Source organism: Triturus cristatus, chromosome 5_1 (assembly GCF_964204655.1).
Source record: "Triturus cristatus chromosome 5_1, aTriCri1.1, whole genome shotgun sequence".
Classification (NCBI taxonomy): domain Eukaryota; kingdom Metazoa; phylum Chordata; class Amphibia; order Caudata; family Salamandridae; genus Triturus; species Triturus cristatus.
Window position 1 is genome coordinate 186,326,491 of NC_140587.1, and position 18,101 is coordinate 186,344,591.

General features: G+C 39.0%; 1 protein-coding gene across 1 annotated transcript in view; it reads left to right on the top strand.

The window, feature by feature from the left end:
- The window catches only part of LOC146830621 (uncharacterized), a 33,559-nt gene extending 15,893 nt beyond the window's left edge, over positions 1-17,666 (top strand). The window contains exon 3 of the mRNA XM_085603765.1: positions 16,627-17,666. Within this exon, the coding sequence (XP_085459891.1) occupies positions 16,627-17,666 (1,040 nt within the window). The remainder of the gene's footprint in view (positions 1-16,626) is intronic.
- Positions 17,667-18,101: the final 435 nt, after the last annotated feature.

Below are 18,101 nucleotides of genomic sequence, written 5' to 3' on the forward strand. Positions count from 1 at the left end.
CAGCCGAGCACATCCGCAGCAGCTCAGCCGAGTACATCATCGGTAGCTCAGCCGAGCACTTTATCTGCGGTGGCAGCTTCACCTTCTTCAGCTCGTCTGGACATACACCCTCTGTTTGAGAGGGTGCATATAAGGTGCAATACGTGTCATGCTCTTCTTGCTTTGTCGGAGACCAGCATTCCCCTAATAGAGATCAAGATACAGCAGCACACGTGCGGCACCCTATAATTTTTGCCATTCTTTCTTTCCTCTGTCCCTCAATTAACACAACGGCTCTTTTTAGAGCCACCTAACATCTAAACACTTTTTTTTTTCTCCCCTCGATTTTTTAAATAAAATAAAGTTTTTTTCACCCTTCATGGTCGTTCAGGGACCTCCTGTTAAAAGGTAGGGGGTCAGGAACTCTGTACCTTGCTCCCTTTTCACATTCTCCACTTTTTTTTTATGGAAACACACATTTCTTTTTATTGCATATTTTAACCCTTTCTAAATGATTTCTACCCCCAACATGACTTTTGCCTGCTAGTATAGCATTAGATCATGTAACACTTGTGTGTGCAGAGACGTCAGAAGTTCATCACATAATGTTTCTAATCCAAAGAGCAAGAGTACATTTCACAGATGAAGGGAACAGAGTCTTCTTTTTGATCTTTAGACTCTGCATCGATACTCACTTATATGTAACAAAAAACACTCAATTAACACAGTGGCTCTTTTTAGAGCCAACCAACATCCAAACACTTAAACTTTTTTATAACTTTTTTTTTTAACGATTTTTTTTGTCGCATCTCTATGCTTCCCCTGCGCAGGCGTACAAACTGCAGCCATGCGCCGGCGCAGGCTCCCTTGCACCATGGTACAATGATGCCTGCGTGGTGGGGAGATTGTTCTTGTGCACCTCTAGGGTGGCGTAGCATTCACACGCATCTCCAGAGTTACCATTACTCATAAACCAGGAGATGTGTCTAGTTCTTTGTGTGTTGCGTGGGAACACCCACAACAACACCCATGGAATGCCCCTTCAACACACAGTGCTGAGTGTGAAGTGGCTGTATTTATGTGGAGAGGAAAAGTCACGCAGGGTGGCTTTTCCTCTCCTTGTAAATATGAAGGAGCTCCCTGCGCCACCAGTAGGTTATGAAAAGTGACGTAGTGGTGGCGCAGAGGCCTTGTAATTCTGCTCCAGAGATGTTAAGGAAATTAACGGTAAGACAGACAAAGGGAGAGAGACAGAAACAGAGACAGAGAGCAAGGAACTGAGAAGGAGTAAGGCAGTTAGAATGACTGAGACACATGGAGACAGGGAGAGATACATGGTTGAAAAAGTAGTGATGGAGGCAATAAACCTAGGGGAGTAGTATAGAAGGAGTAAAGGAGTTACGAAAGAGCAGTAAAGGAAGAAGACAGAGAGAAGGGGAATGAGAAAAGCACAATGAGGAGAACTGAAGAAAAGGGAGCATGAAAGTGAAGGGGTGAGAAATACAGATATTTCAAACTTACCTGACCAACAAAATAACTTAATTTTAAATAAATGTTTTTTTTTAATTGCTAGAAAAAAGGATTACATTTCCTACATTTTCTTTCTCGATCTGAAAAAAAAGAAAAAAAGTATTAATATTTAAGAATACATTTTAGAATACAGTACACATATTTTCATATTTAACAAAGTAATGTTGTGCCCTTTTTTTGCTGTTTTCAGAATATATTGAATTTCACTGCAAATTGTGAAATCAATTGCATTCATCACTTAACAACTTAACAGCGGGAAAAAAAAATAACAATCTGAAAGATTATTTAAAAAAAGCCCTGAATCTCTTCTCAGTGAAACATACCTCGATAGAAATGTAACATATATATGAAAAATATTATCTAAGAACAATAACTATTTGCAATAAATAACGTCTGTAAATCTTGTTGCTTAAGCTCATGCACCAAAATAATATCTGTCAAAGAAGTCCACAATAGAAATTTTTACCTTTCCATGAGGCCAAATGGTAATTTTAAAATTCTTTTTTGGTGAAATATCTAATGTTAATCCTATAAAATCAAAATAATGGTTTCTTCCGATACTGCAATCTGTATCTAAAATTTTGGTTTTAGAAAAATTAAGTAGGAATTTGGTAAATCTGCAGGCAAACGTTGCTTGAAAATCAATTTAGAATCATTACACTGTGTCCAGCCTCTTTCACATTTTAGATAAACTGTGTAATGACCAGAAGTTATAGAAGGTCCATCATGGAAAATTATTGCAACTGCAACAAAAGTTTTCCTGATATTGATAATTGATGTCCTGTAAACTTCTTTATTAAAGTGTCCAATTTTGATCCATCAGCTCTACAACGTTGCATCATTAAAATTACATACTGTCCATATTTCTTTAAAAATAACGTTAATAACATGTCTGATTTACATTGAGAACATTCCATGTTGTGATTTGCATCTTTAACTAATTTACTAAAAGTCACTGATTTACTCTCTGGTAATGTTAAATATATGAACCTTTCAGAATCAACATTAGAGCTGCATGTGTTCAAACAGTTTTCACAACTATGTTCCCATTTATATGAGAGACCAAACATATTTTCTATTTCTACCCCTTCATCTTCCAGTACCATAAGCATATACATTAAGAATTCCTGTGCATCTTGCTGGACATTTTGAGTAAACTGTGTACATCCTGAACATACATCTAAAAGATTTCTAACATCAGAAGCACTTTCTATTTTAGTTTTATCATTACTCAGCTTCTCATAAAGAAAACTCAGCAGAGAACAGAATCTTTTTTCATGATTTAGTATTATCTGCGCTTGCAAACTTTCAAGATAAAATACAACATTCAGCACTACATTAGCGTAGCAGTTGACACCAGAGCTATTTTCAAAATGACAACCAACAACCTCTTCAACATTGTCCTTTTTTTTTTTTGCTTGGAATTACATCACTCTCCTTTTGTTTTCTCTTCTGTACATCCTCATTACAGATATTCTCAATTCTCCTTTTCTGACAAACAACACGTTTTTCAAACACAGGATACTGACCTAAATGAGGAGCATAGCTTCTTCTTAATCTATTATATTCATTTACACAGTTTGCATCAGCACTAACTTTTGACTCATCAAAGTCTATCATGAATAAACCAGATATTTTTTTCACGCGTGACAAAGCAACATATGCCATACCTTCTTTAAACACAGTAGATCCAATGTTTACAAAAGCACTATCTACAGTTAATCCTTGTGATTTGTGAATAGTTACAGCATATGCTAGAGAAAACGGAAACTGCTTCCTACGTACATATAAGTCTTTCACAAGCAAGAAACGAACTGAACAACGACTAATGTCTTTAACCTCTTCAATCTGATAAAATTTTATTTTTAAAAATTCAATTCCAACTTTTTTCTGGTAATTAACAAAACCCACAACTTTACCCATAGCTCTATTCACTAAACCTTTTTCTACATCCAAATTACGTCTTAAAATTACTCGACAGTTCATACATACATAAAGATTCTTTTCTAAACCAGCTGTTTTCGAGATGTTTTTTTCTAGAGAATCCAATGTAGTTGTCAATTCTCTTGTCAATATAATAGTTATTCCTTCATGTTGTATTTTATCCACAGCTTCCAGTTTTACAATCTCTTCATTTTCCAATTTCAAAAGTTCTTGATTGAATATAGAGCATTCATGTAGTGTTGGCATTAAGCAGATTACAGTATTTGTTCCAGCAATTTTCTTGTATATTTTCTCTGGAACTATTTGTTCTGTTGGAAACAAATTACATAGCAATCGACTCTGTAAAGCTTTTCTACCATGTTCTGTGAGTAGTCCAATTCTGATATCTTTGAGAATACTTGCATAATCATCATCATTTGCTTGCCGCATATTGGTAATGAGTTCTTTGTACTCAAAGTATGTCCAAATATTCACATTACCTATACTTCCTAATGACTTTTTCGTGTCTTCATGTGTAAGAGTATGAAATACTGGTTATCCTTTAACTGGAGTGAGCTGCAGTAGATCCCCAAAAACTATAACATGTTTTCCTCCAAATAGCACGTCATAGTTTGTCTTTAGAATTTGCTGCATTCTTAAATACACAAAGGCAAGCATTAAGTTTGATACCATGCTTACCTCATCAATAATGAGAAGTTTCATTTTTTTCAATACTCTTGAAACTTCGAAACATGCTTCTCCTGTTAGCTTGTGGTATTGTATTTTGTTCTCATGCTCTACTGGTAACATTAGCGAACGATGGAGGGTAATTCCTTTTATGTTATATGCTGCTAACCCAGTTGGAGCAGTAACAACACAAGACAAAGTTGAATCAGTTTTTTTCTGTAGGTAGCTTCTAATTACTTTAATCAAGAAACTTTTTCCAGTTCCAGCTTGTCCACTCACATACATTCTGATTGGTTCAAATGCTGTGCATGAGCACTCTTTATTTTCATGTAGTAATCCATGATCAATTTGTTTTGTGACTTCCTCATAAATTTGTTGTTGTTCATCATTCAGTTGCTGTTCCAAATTTGGTAAGTTTATTCAATCTTCCTGAGCTTGGTTCATAGCTGATTCCACTTCAGTCATGGCTCTTGCAGCTTCATTTTCTACGATTGGTTGTCCTAGGGGATCTTGACTGAGCGTCCCAGAGCTTTGACTGTCTTGAGAACTGTCTCTAGCTACTTCAGCTGCAATTGTTGCCTCTTGTTCAATTTCTTCATTTAACATTTGTACATAAGTTGTGAAAGTACTGCATTCAATGGTATCTTTGCATGCATTAAAGGAATCTTCATAGCTTTGAAATTGTCCAAGTAATTCATCCTCTGAGCGCCATGGTTTAAACAACTGTAAAAGTGCTAAGTGGTAAAATTCCTTCTTGTCAGAAGTGTCGCAACTCAGCTTCCTGTGATTAATCAAACTTCCTTTTGTTTGTTTTACCAAACATCCTTCCTCACCAATGACTTTATATTTTCCATTGTTGATGTCTTCTGTGGCATTCCGTTTATAAATGCAGTTCTGCAGCACTTCATAGAGACACATGTTCTCAAGATGATGACTTCTCTTTGGGTAATATGTGTCCAACATGTTTGTTCTTAAAATGTCTGTACTTTCAGGTTCGTACTCTGCTAAATATTCAATTTCTCGAATAGATTTCAGTACCCGATTTCACATTCCTGCAAGGCCTAAACTTACCCAAATTATTCTTCTGGATTTGGAGTACAGACTTGCAGATGATAACCTATCTGAGCATTCGTAAGAGCCAATTTCTCGATGCGATAACATCTTTAAACTGAAACTGTATGGCTTTTTAATGACAGTCTTCTCGTGAGAAATCTCTTCCCACATTTCTTTCAATTCCGTTTTCTCAGATTTAGTGATGTAAGATGTGACATACCGAGCAACAGCAATAGAATTGTCAGCTACATACTGAATATCCATGTTAGCATTCAACATGGATAAAATGACTGGGTTGTTGTCATTTATATATTTTGACTCTTCTTTTCTTCTTAGGTTGTAGGTATTCTTAGGTGATTTTCTTTTAATAGTATGTCGCACAGCTGACATAAAACTGTTTACTCTTCCTTTTGAAAGAACAGGTCTTGGAAATCCAAATCAACATTTTGTGTAGAATTTATCTTTACTCTTCGTCGACAGTATTTTCCACACTGATGACTTTGGAAACGTAAAACTTGCTCTTTTAAGTTTTTTTTCTTCTGTGCTTTTAGGTATAGCACATGTTCCATATTCTTCAATGAAAGATAAAACTGCATCATCAAAATCTGTTCCAAATTTTGGGGCATCCTTGATCCACAACAGCATATGAATATGAGGAGCACCTCTTGCTTGGTACTCCTTTCTCCAAAAGAAATCCACAACTTCTCCAAGAGGTGGATTTTTTTTATTGCAGATGAAGGACATCATAGCCTCAAATCTATGATTGAAATATCTGCAAACATTAACCGGATCCAATGAGCACAATTCTCCTGCTGTCTTGTATTGGATGTTTTCAATATTTGAATTTGCCTCTCGAAGAAAATCCAGTAAATCATCCCAAGCGTACTCTGCACAGCTTAGGGTGAGGAACCATGTAGGAGTTCCTAAATTCCGTAACATACATTTCAATTCTCCATGGCGTCGGTACCAATATTCATTAGTCCCACGCTGACAAGCCATTAGATTAATCAATTGAGATTCCAAATGATCATTTCGCTGTTGCACTTTGTTCATAAAATCCTTTGCAGACACATTATGTAGATGTACTCCAGTTTTCAAAATGTGATTTACTGCATAAGATAGTCACTTTCAAATAAAAGGTGGAACAAATAAGGAATACTTTGACGAAATCTTGGATCTTCTGCAAATAATCTTGTAGTCCGATACTCAGAAGCAGGAATCTGTACTGGACGTTCATCATATCGTCCACCTTTTCCTGTAGGAAACAGCTGGGGAAAACAACGAGCTTCCAAGCTCTCCTCCCATACACTCACAGGAGTTCCTTTTGCTTTTTTCATCTGAAAGAGATCAATAGTGTTTCCCTTAACTTCTTTAGAATGAAGAGGATGTATGCTGAAATGTTCATAAATTACTTCTTCTTTTGACTTATCCCATTTTTCAATTTGCCCAGTTGGTATTCCTGTGTCTGCTAGTAAATCTTCTTCATCTTCTTCAATATAAACTGTTTCATACCATTTATTATTTCTTTTCAAATATAAATTTGCTCTTTGTACTTTTCGTACATCCACCAGCTCCTGCCAAATTTTCTTATTCTTCGTAGGTACACCATTAACCAGAATAACTAATGGTTCAGTTTCCAAACTATCTGCATATATTGTTTCAATATTTTTTTTCAAATCTAATGGCAAATAGACAACTCTTCCTTTTAAACCTCTTTGTAAATCTGTAGGAGGTCATTTGCCTGTTTTGGGCTCCATACAAACTATAGTCTGAAACGGATGGACACATTGAATGAGTATAGACTCATGCGTATTTAAATCACTGAGTTCTGCAGGAATATCAACCAATTCTAAATTATTATGTACAGCTCTAGCAGGCATTTTATTTTCTTCTAACTTGTTATAACAGTATTTACAAATACGGTGATCTTCACCCAAATCAAAACAATTTTCCAGAAATAAATATGTAGCAAAATCCATCCACTTAGAATTATTTTCCTTTTCACTTTTTTTATAGAGATCAACATTCCTTGTTTGATTTTTGTAATGGCTTCTCCGGCAACAAATACAAGTAATATTTGGTCTTTCATTAGAGATGATAGTACATTTTGTCATTTGATCTTCAAATGTTTTACTAACAGTGAGTTCTACATTCTCTTCCACATTTTCTTCAATAACTGTGTCATTTCCTGTACTTTCTTGCTCTGGACCAAAGTAACAAAACTCAATATCCTCACAAACCTTCTTCACATCTGTTACAGATCCACGGAACAGAGCACTATTCAACTCATGTAACTTTAGTGCTGGACTTTTAGCAAAATACAATCTTCTCACAAACTTTCTCATTTCAGTATGATGAACAGCCAGCATCCTAAAATGGTGAAAAACACTTTGACAAAATTTCCTAGAAAGACAAGCCAGAGAATGTCCTTGCAAACCAGTATTCTCTCTCACTCTGCATGGATCTAGTCTTTGAAGCACCTTAATCTTCTGTTTAACACTTTTTTTTTACTATATTCTCTTAGAAAGTCATGAAATTTATCAATAGATTCCTGTCGTACAGTACAAATACTACTACAATTCCAAGTGTACACTGGGGCTTTAGGACGTCTCCCCATAACCTCATCAGCTAACACTTCTTCCTCATTTCTTGGAACCATTTTCTCCTTTTCCATTACACAACCATCCTTAACTTCATAAGCTCGACCACTGGTGTCAACTGCATGCAGCAAACTATTACTTTGAAGATAACTCTCTTCATTAAAAAATGGTTCAGTACTTGAACTATGCTTCCATTCTCCTAAGAACACTTTAGAAAAGTTTTTTTTTCTCTTCTATTTTTCTTTTGCTTTTTGACTTCATTACATTCACTAATTTATCTAATGTACGGATCCTGTTCAAAATTAAAATGAATAGTTTTCTTTTCAATTCCAAAGCCTTTGCAACAATTGATTCAATATAGTTTTTTTTCTTATAAAATTTGGCTTACTTCCTATATTTTTTCACATCCTTTAGCAAATTGAACATCACTCTTCTCTCAAACATTTTTCTACAAATGTTTTTTAAAATCTATTTTTCTTTTTAAGTCATTCTTTCTTACTTCTGTTTGTACATTAGCATTTAGTATATTCTGTCGATTGTCTTGTTGTTTTCTACTTGAAACACTATTTCCAGTGGATATATATTTTTTACATTTTTTCTTGGCTTCAGGATATTTAAAAAAAAATCCTTAGTCTGCTTACCAGAAGGCTTTTTCTTTTTTCCAACATGAGGTTCTTCAACTATTTTTTTTTGTCCAGTTGTCTTCAAATATACATGTTGTTGCTGTTCTTTTCTCTTTCTTGATTTTATAGGCATCTTTAATTTATTTCAGTCTTGTTCAGCAATACCTGAAAGAAACTAAAAAAAAAAAAAACCTTTATGTAATTTATATATATAACTATATTTTTTATGAGCTTTTCAAAACATATCATATGAGCTATCCCTTTCCTACGACTGCAAGTCTTACACAATGAAAGCTACACAAATTAAATCTCTGACAACAATTCCTGTGTGCACACAGACTCATGGTATGATTCTAGGCAGAAAACGATTTTTCATTGGCAATTTCAAAGCACATTTACCGCTGTGGTTTTGCAAGTGATAATTACTGTAAGAGCCTGACACATTTTCCTTATAGTTTAGAGAGGCAGAAAACAGCACATGTCCTAACAGCTACTTGAGAGCATGAGCATGTGGAACCTGAGTGAGTGATTAGACTAGAGCAAAGGAAATGAGCCTTGGTGACATTGAATGTGTTAGCGTTACACACTACTATCTAAAATACCACACAGTGCTGAATACTTTGCATGGGAGTGCAGGAGAAGCAACTGTCTGTGTGCTAAGAGCGTGCTTCTGGAGACTGTGTATTGTCAGGTGCAAGAGAGATCTGCATGGACGCTTGCAGAACTGCATGAAGACTGCACAGATGTATGTAAGAGTACATGTGGGGTAAGGGTTAATTGCAGTTTTGAACATGTAGGATCTACCTCACCCATGGCAGGACTGGAAGGAAAATCTACCCTGTTGTTTTCAAATGTGTTAGCATTTGCCTCTCATTTGTGAGATAGTGATTTCTGCTGAATGCAAACCATCACAGTTCAAGAAAACAAGCTGCCCCTTTCCTACGAATGCAAGTCTTACAGAACCAGGCAAACACGAATTAAATCTCTGACAACAAATTCCTGTGTGCACACAGACTCATGGTGTGATTCTAGGCAGAAAACTATCTTTCATTGGCAATTTCAAAGCACATTTACCGCTGTGGTTTTGCAAGTGATAATTACTGTAAGAGCCTGACACATTTTCCTTATAGTTTAGAGAGGCAGAAAAGAGCACATGTCCTAACAGCCACTTGAGAGCATGAGCATGTGGAACCTGAGTGAGTGATTAGACTAGAGCAAAGGAAATGAGCCTTGGTGATGTTGAATGTGTCAGCGTTACACACTACTATCTAAAATACCACACAGCGCTGAATACTTAGCATGGGAGTGCAGGAGAAGCAACTGCCTGTGTGATAAGAGCGTGCTTCTGGAGACTGTGTATTGTCAGGTGCAAGAGAGATCTGCATGGACGCTTGCAGAACTGCATGAAGACTGCACAGATGTATGTAAGAGTACATGTGGGGTAAGGGTTAATTGCAGTTTTGAACATGTAGGATCTAACTCACCCATGGCAGCAGTGGAAGGAAAATCTACCCTGTTGTTTTCAAATGTGTTAGCATTTGCCTCTCATTTGTGAGATAGTGATTTCTGCTGAATGCAAACCATCACAGTTGAAGAAAACAAGCTGCCCCTTTCCTACGAATGCAAGTCTTACAGAACCAGACCAACACAAATTAAATCTCTGACAAAAAATTCCTGTGTGCACACAGACTCATGGTGTGATTCTAGGCAGAAAAGTTTTTTTCATTGGCAATTTCAAAGCACTTTTACCACTGTGGTTTTGCAAGTGATAAATACACTAAGAGCCTGACACATTTTCCTTATAGTTTATAGAGGCAGAAAATAGCACATGTCCTAACAGCTACTTGAGACCATGAGCATGTGGAACCTGGGTGAGTGATTAGACTAGAGCAAAGGAAATGAGCCTTGGTGACATTGAATGTGTTAGCGTTACACACTACTATCTAAAATACCACACAGTGCTGAATACTTTGCATGGGAGTGCAGGAGAAGCAACTGCCTGTGTGCTAAGAGCGTGCTTCTGGAGACTGTGTATAGTCAGGTGCAAGAGAGATCTGCATGGACGCTTGTAGAACTGCATGAAGACTGCACAGATGTATGTAAGAGTACATGTGGGGTAAGGGTTAATTGCAGTTTAGAACATGTAGGATCTACCTCACCCATGGCAGCAGTGGAAGGAAAATCTACCCTGTTGTTTTCAAATGTGTTAGCATTTGCCTCTCATTTGTGAGATAGTGATGTCTGCTGAATGCAAACCATCACAGTTCAAGAAAACAAGCTGCCCCTTTCCTACGAATGCAAGTCTTACAGAACCTGACCAACACAAATTAAATCTCTGACAACAAATTCCTGTGTGCACACAGACTCATGGTGTGATTCTAGGCAGAAAACGATTTTTCATTGGCAATTTCAAAGCACATTTACCGCTGTGGTTTTGCAAGTGATAAATACTGTAAGAGCCTGACACATTTTCCTTATAGTTTATAGAGGCAGAAAATAGCACATGTCCTAACAGCTACTGAAGACCATGAGCATGTGGAACCTGAGTTAGTGATTAGACTAGAGCAAAGGAAATGAGCCTTGGTGACATTGAATGTGTTAGTGTTACACACTACTATCTAAAATACCACACAGTGCTGAATACTTTGCATGGGAGTGCAGGAGAAGCAACTGTCTGTGTGCTAAGAGCGTGCTTCTGGAGACTGTGTATTGTCAGGTGCAAGAGAGATCTGCATGGACGCTTGCAGAACTGCATGAAGACTGCACAGATGTATGTAAGAGTACATGTGGGGTAAGGGTTAATTGCAGTTTTGAACATTTAGGATCTACCTCACCCATGGCAGGAGTGGAAGGAAAATCTACCCTGTTGTTTTCAAATGTGTTAGCATTTGCCTCTCTTTTGTGAGATATTGTTTTGTGCTGAATGCTAGCCATCACACTTCAACAAAACAAGCTGCCCCTTTCCTACGAATGCAAGTCTTACAGAACCTGACCAACACAAATTAAATCTCTGACAACAAATTCCTGTGTGCACACAGACTCATGGTGTGATTCTAGGCAGAAAACGATTTTTCAATGGCAATTTCAAAGCACATTTACCGCTGTGGTTTTGCAAGTGATAATTACTGTAAGAGCCTGACACATTTTCCTTATAGTTTAGAGAGACAGAAAAGAGCACATGTCCTAACAGCTACTTGAGAGCCTGAGTATGTGGAACCTGAGTGAGTGATTAGACTAGAGCAAAGGAAATGAGCCTTGGTGACATTGAATGTGTTAGCGTTACACACTATCTAAAATACCACACAGTGCTGAATACTTTGCATGGGAGTGCAGGAGAAGCAACTGCCTGTGTGCTAAGAGCGTGCTTCTGGAGACTGTGTATTGTCAGGTGCAAGAGAGATCTGCATGGACGCTTGCAGAACTGCATGAAGACTGCACAGATGTATGTAAGAGTACATGTGGGGTAAGGGTTAATTGCAGTTTTGAACATTTAGGATCTACCTCACCCATGGCAGGAGTGGAAGGAAAATCGACCCTGTTGTTTTCAAATGTGTTAGCATTTGCCTCTTTTTTGTGAGATATTGATTTGTGCTGAATGCTAGCCATCACACTTCAACAAAACAAGCTGCCCCTTTCCTACGAATGCAAGTCTTACAGAACCAGACCACCACGAATTAAATCTCTGACAACAATTCCTTTGTGCACACAGACTCATGGTGTGATTCTAGGCAGAAAACAATATTCCTTGCTGATACCAGTACACCTTTACTTATGGTGAAGACATACTCCATAATATCTGACAAGTTCAAGGCAGTTAAATATCTTCCAAAACTTAAAATGTAAAACACAACTTTAAAACAAGAATCTCATTTAAATTATTTTTTATCAATATGCACCACATACATCACCTCTCAAATTCATAACTCACCTTTAAAAGTAGTTAGTTGAGAAAGAAATGTGGCACTCACACAGCAGCTGATCAGAGGCAGAATCTCTGAACTGTACACCTCTCAGCAGAACCAGTAAATGGCAATGTTTCCCTCTCTTTTTTCACACATATACATGTTAACTTCAAATCACAGTGCTTCCCACATTTTTTCAAATGGAAAAACACATTTCGATTGGTTGCAAATTTCAACCCTTTTCCAAAAGTTCCCTACCCCCAACATGACTTCTGCCTGCTACCATAGCAACAGGTCATGGAACACTGGTGTGAGCAGAGAGGTCAGAAGTTCAGCACACAATGTTTCTAATCCAAAGAGCAAGAGTGCTTGACTTTTCAAACCTAACAGCAAATCCAAAGTAATGTTCTGTGGGAACACATTTTTCTGAACCAATACAAAACATGCTTTTTAAAATGTAAACATACAGCCTAGTTTTTAGTGTAGAATGGTGTGAAAGAGCCAATGAGCTCTTTTTATTAAAAAAAAGTATGTAAGCCTCCATTTTACAACTATCTTTCTTTTCATATTGTCATTCTACCGAAAGACACCTTCTGAGTGCATCCAGATCTCCTTGAAAGATGTTCACAGTGTGGATTGTAGGTCATAGCTATGTCTTCTGGAGTGAAAAGTATGCAGAAAAAAGAGGTATTTTCAAAGACCTTGCTTTGCCAAATGTAGACATTAAATGGATGGGTCAGAGAGGGTTAAAGTGGCACCAATTAATGCATTTGGTGAAATCCTTTCTACATCTTCCACAGCCTGACCTTATAATTGTGCACTGTGGTGGAAATGACCTAGGCACTTTAACTGGGGTAGGTCTGGAAATGCTTGTTAAGGACACCTTTGTGCAATTGATGTCACTTTTTCCACAAACTACCTTTGTATATTCTAATATATGCCAAAGGCAAAAGTGGAACTGGTCCAACCAATATTGTCCGCAGATTGACAAAGCAAGAAAGCACGTCAATAAGTCTGTTTCTGCTTTCCTCAGAGACTATGGTATGGGTTCTATATACCACAACAACTTGCGTTACAACATGCAAGGCATTTATAGAGGAGACGGTGTACATTTCACAGATGAAGGCAACAGAGTCTTCCTCTTGAACTTTAGACTCTGCATCGGTACTTACTTGTAGGTACAAAAAAACACTCAATGAACACAACGGCTCTCTTTAGAGCCAACCAACATCTAAACACTTAAACTTGATTTTTTAATCTATTTTTTATGGGTTTTTTTGCCACCGTGCGCGCACCCCGCGATATTTTTGTAATTTTTTTTTTTTTGAGACCTAAGAGGTCTTTCATGGTCCCCATGAGAAGGCCTGGGTGGTCAGGGACTCTCTCATCTGCCCCCTTTTCACGTTCTCCAATTCTGTTTTTAGCTCTCTTCTTCCTCTAAAACTCAAAATGGCGGCTGGGGGTGCGCGCACCGTGCGCGCACCCCGCGATTTTTTGAAAAAAAATAAAAGTTTTTTTTCACCCTTTGGGGTCCTTCAGGGTCCCCTGACAAAGGCTAGGGGGTCAGGAACTCTCTACCCTGCCCCCTTTTCACGTTCTCCACATTCTCCACCTTTCTTTTTCCCTGTCACACACACAACACACAAAATGGCGGCCGACACTTCCTGATTTCGACCGATTCGAATGTTGGCTGTCATGAATCCACCAATCAGAATTACACTCGCGGCTATAGATATGTATGTGCTTTTAAATGCACTTTTCTCAGGAACAACTGAACAGATTGACACCATATATGCAAAAGGCACATGCCTGACCTGAGGACTACCTCTTTGCCAAATTTCAAGTAATTCCGTTCAGCCGTTCGGGCTGTACCTTCGACTAAAGGTCCTATGGGAAAATGCATGGGGAAAACGCGTTTTGGGACCCCCCTTTTTTCTCGGCCCCCGCTTGACGAATCCCCCCGAGACTTTCAGGGTAGGAGCGGAGCGCCCCATTAGTTTTGAAAATTTCGCGAGGATTCGTCAACCGGCGCCAAAGTTATTCAAAATAGAATTTTGAGATTTCCTATGGAAACACGGTCCTAACTATAACTATCTACTGGCGACCGCCAGTAGATAATATAGTAATATTACTGTGGTTGGCAGTGATAAAATCACAGAAGTTATACTAAGATGATAGTGTCCATAGGAAAGGCGTGTTAAGGGGGTGATTGCGATGGCAGTCTGACTTAAGTCCGTCCGCCATCGTTGCGGGGATTGTACCGGCTGCCTATAAGGCGACGGTCCCGCACATGAAATTGCGATGCGCATGTCACCATGGCGGTCGCATCGTGTATCTCTAACATTGCGGCTGGTGCTGCTGGCTGCAGCACCTGCTGCAAAGTTCTAAATGCACTGTTTGCATTTCCCTGCACTACGTGGCAGACACCACCAAAGTTTGGTGTTGATACTTCAAGTGGGCTGTGAAAAAGAGAGGGCCTCAAAATATCAATTTCACATTTTAATTTCTATAGAAAACTTTGCTTTCCAATACAGAAAAAACTGCTGAATGAAATTACACAAAGTTATAAGTTTACTCAGAAAGCATGCTTTCCATTAGTTGGCATAAATATGTTCAGTAGTTTTTGAGAAATAAGTGTTTAAGAAGGTGTTCAGGTTGAGCACGAAGGGTTAATCTTAACCTGGTGTCCTGATATGCTCTGATTGGCTGGCCATCAAATGAACAATATGTTGAGTCAGCCATTACATAACTCAGGGATAGGGTAACTGTGTCCTAAAAATGAATTGAAAAAATATTGAAGGGGGCAGGGTGAACATGTTTTAAAAACCAGGGGTATTTTGGGGGGGGGGGGGCAAAAAATACTCCCTTTTGTCTTAAGTCTGTTTTAAGTCTGTCCTAGGTTTGTCTTAAGTCTGTCTTAAGTCTGTCTTAATTCTTACCTACTACTTTTGTTATTCACAGAAGGCTTTTAGTTGTAGTAAAGTTAGGATTTTGTCTTAAGTTTGACTTAAGACAGACTTAAGACAGACTTAAGACAGATTTAAGACAGTCTTAAGACAAACTTAAGACAAACTTAAGACAGACTTAAGACAGACTTAAGACAGACTTAGTACAGATTTAAGACAGACTTAATACATACATAAGAAAGACTTAAGACAGACTTAAGACAAAATCCTAACTTTACTACTACTAAATGCCTTCTGTGAATACCAAAAATAGTAAGTTTAGGATTTTGTCTTAAGTTCGTTCTGTGAATCAGGCCCTTTATCTCGAGGGTAAGTATTGAGTGCCTTGAGCAGAAGGCGATTAGCCGAAGAGCAAGTGGGATCAAACCACTGAGGTGCCTGCAACATTGGTTTGGCTGGCTTCAATAAGGACAGCCTGATTTCAGCACAAAGGGCTACGGAGCTGTTCAGAACCCCCTCCCTACAATTACCTCCATTAAGCACCCCATCACAATAGACATATTTGCCTCTACTATTTCCCCAGATTATTTAATTAGGTTAAGGTAGTTTCCAAAACAATCAAAGGTTGGCAGTAGACTATTCAGACTGGGTATTCTTCGGGCAGGGTCCTTGGTGGGTGTTGCTAGAGCCATCTTAATTGGATTAAGTCAGCGAAATTGGTGCAGATGACAGCACAGTATGATAGACGGCTTACCAAATTTTGGGAAACAAAGACATATGGCCCCTCGTGTCCCTATGCCTCGCAGTTCTATTAAGGGTGCGAACCTCACACAACATGTTTTCGCACCCACACACAGAGCAAGCCATACTCTCGACCTCATTTTCTCTAACATCCATTCTATTAAAGTGGAGAATCCTCAATGTATGACATAGACAGACCACTATCTAATCTCTTTCTCGTTCGACATAGGCAAAATGCAGTTGTCAGGCAAAAAACAATCAAAGGTGGGTCGGAACTGGAAGAGAGTGAGTGCAGACATGGTGGGTCCACTGATTACGAACGGTGACCAACCATGCTCCGGGGATCCTAACACGGATGCAGTACTGTTTAATGCTAGGATTTCGGCTTCACTTGACGAGGTGGCGCCATTAAAAACTCCTAAAGCTCAGAGAGAGTCCCCTCAGCCCCCTGCTTATCGGAGGATCTCAGAAGGGAAAAAAAAAGTGAATGCAAGAGATTGGAAAGGCAATGGAGGAAAGAGTATACCCCTGAAGCAAAGCAGGAGTATAAGATAGCCCTAAAAAAAGTGCATAAAATGATGGGAGCGGCCAGGAAAGAGTACTTTGTTTGACAGATTGAGGGTGCGGTGCACTCAAGCAGAGATTTTCAGGATCGTCAGATCCTTTACCAACCCTGTTACAGCTGTAGGGAAAATTTTGCCCTCCTTCTTCGAGAAGAAGATTCAGAATGTATACTCTTCTTTCACATCTGAAGTGTCATTATTGGCTCCCCAGGCTCCAATAACCGGCAAGACTGACAGCACCTTTACGGAGTTTGCCCATATTTCCCTGCAAGAATCCTTTGCTGAAATCTTGAGGTGTAAATCGGGATCTCCCTCTGACCCCTGTCCTCCCAAGAGTTTTAGATTACTTGCTCACTGGATTAATCCAGCACTGAATTTCATCTGGAATACGTCATTGTACATGGGCATCTTTCCTGATGTCTGGAAACAGGAGCTCCTTTTTCCTCTCTTGAAAAAACCTAACGCCAACCTCAAGGAGTTAGGGAATTACTGCCCCATTTCTCTGTTACCGACTCCAGCAAAAATGTTGGAAAAAATAATGCAACGCCCACTCACCAAATATGTTGATCTCCATGGTATCCTTCACGACGCTCAGTTAGGCTTCCGGACAGGATATAGCACGGAAACAGCCATAGTGGAGGTGGCAGAGTCTATTAGAATGTCAATGGACACAGGAGCTTCTGCTTTGTTGATCCTGTTTGATCTGTCTGCGGCCTTTGACACTGTTGCTCATTCCATACTGCTAAATAGACTTGAACAGATTGGTATCCAGGGCATAGCCCTTGCTTGGATTCAGTCCTACCTTCATAATCGCACCCAAAGTGTTTTTCTCCCACCACACCAATCATCACCTAAGCCGTTAATATGTGGGGTACCACAGGGCTCGGCCTTAAGTCCCCTGCTCTTTAATATCTACTTGGTACCACTCTTCAATCTGATTGACACCTGGGAGTTGAAGGCTGTTTCGTACGCAGATGATACACAGCTGATATTCTCCTTTAAGGATCAGTCAAAGGACTCATTTGCTAGATTAACGGGCTGCCTGAAAGACATTACCAGCTGGATGAACAACAACAAGCTGAAATTAAATGCTGACAAGACGGAGATAATCTTCTTTGGTCAGCCCTCCCCCGCCTGCAGGACTCTGGTGGCCGGCTGAATTGGGAAATCCGCCCTGTCTGTCTAAGGAAGCTAGAAATCTGGGCGTCAAATGGGACTCAGCTCTATCTTTTGAATCCCACATACACCAAGTCTCATCGATCTGCTTTGGCAAGCTGAAAACTCTAAAAAAAATCCTACACCTCTTGCCAGAGGACAGCAGGAGGACAGTAGTCCATGCGATGGTGACATCTCATCTAGATTATGCTAACAGTCTGTAGCTGGGACTTCCCAGCTATCTGATTCACAGACTTCAGATGATTCAGAATGCAGCAGCAAGACTTATTGGCGGAGTGCCGTTTCATCAGCACATTTCTCCTCACATCAAAGCACATCAAATTCAAGGCCCTGACCCTTGCTTCTCGGCAATGCACAACATTGAACCTAGATACCTCAGAAAGAGACTCCTCCAGTATCAATCGGCCCGCACTCTTAG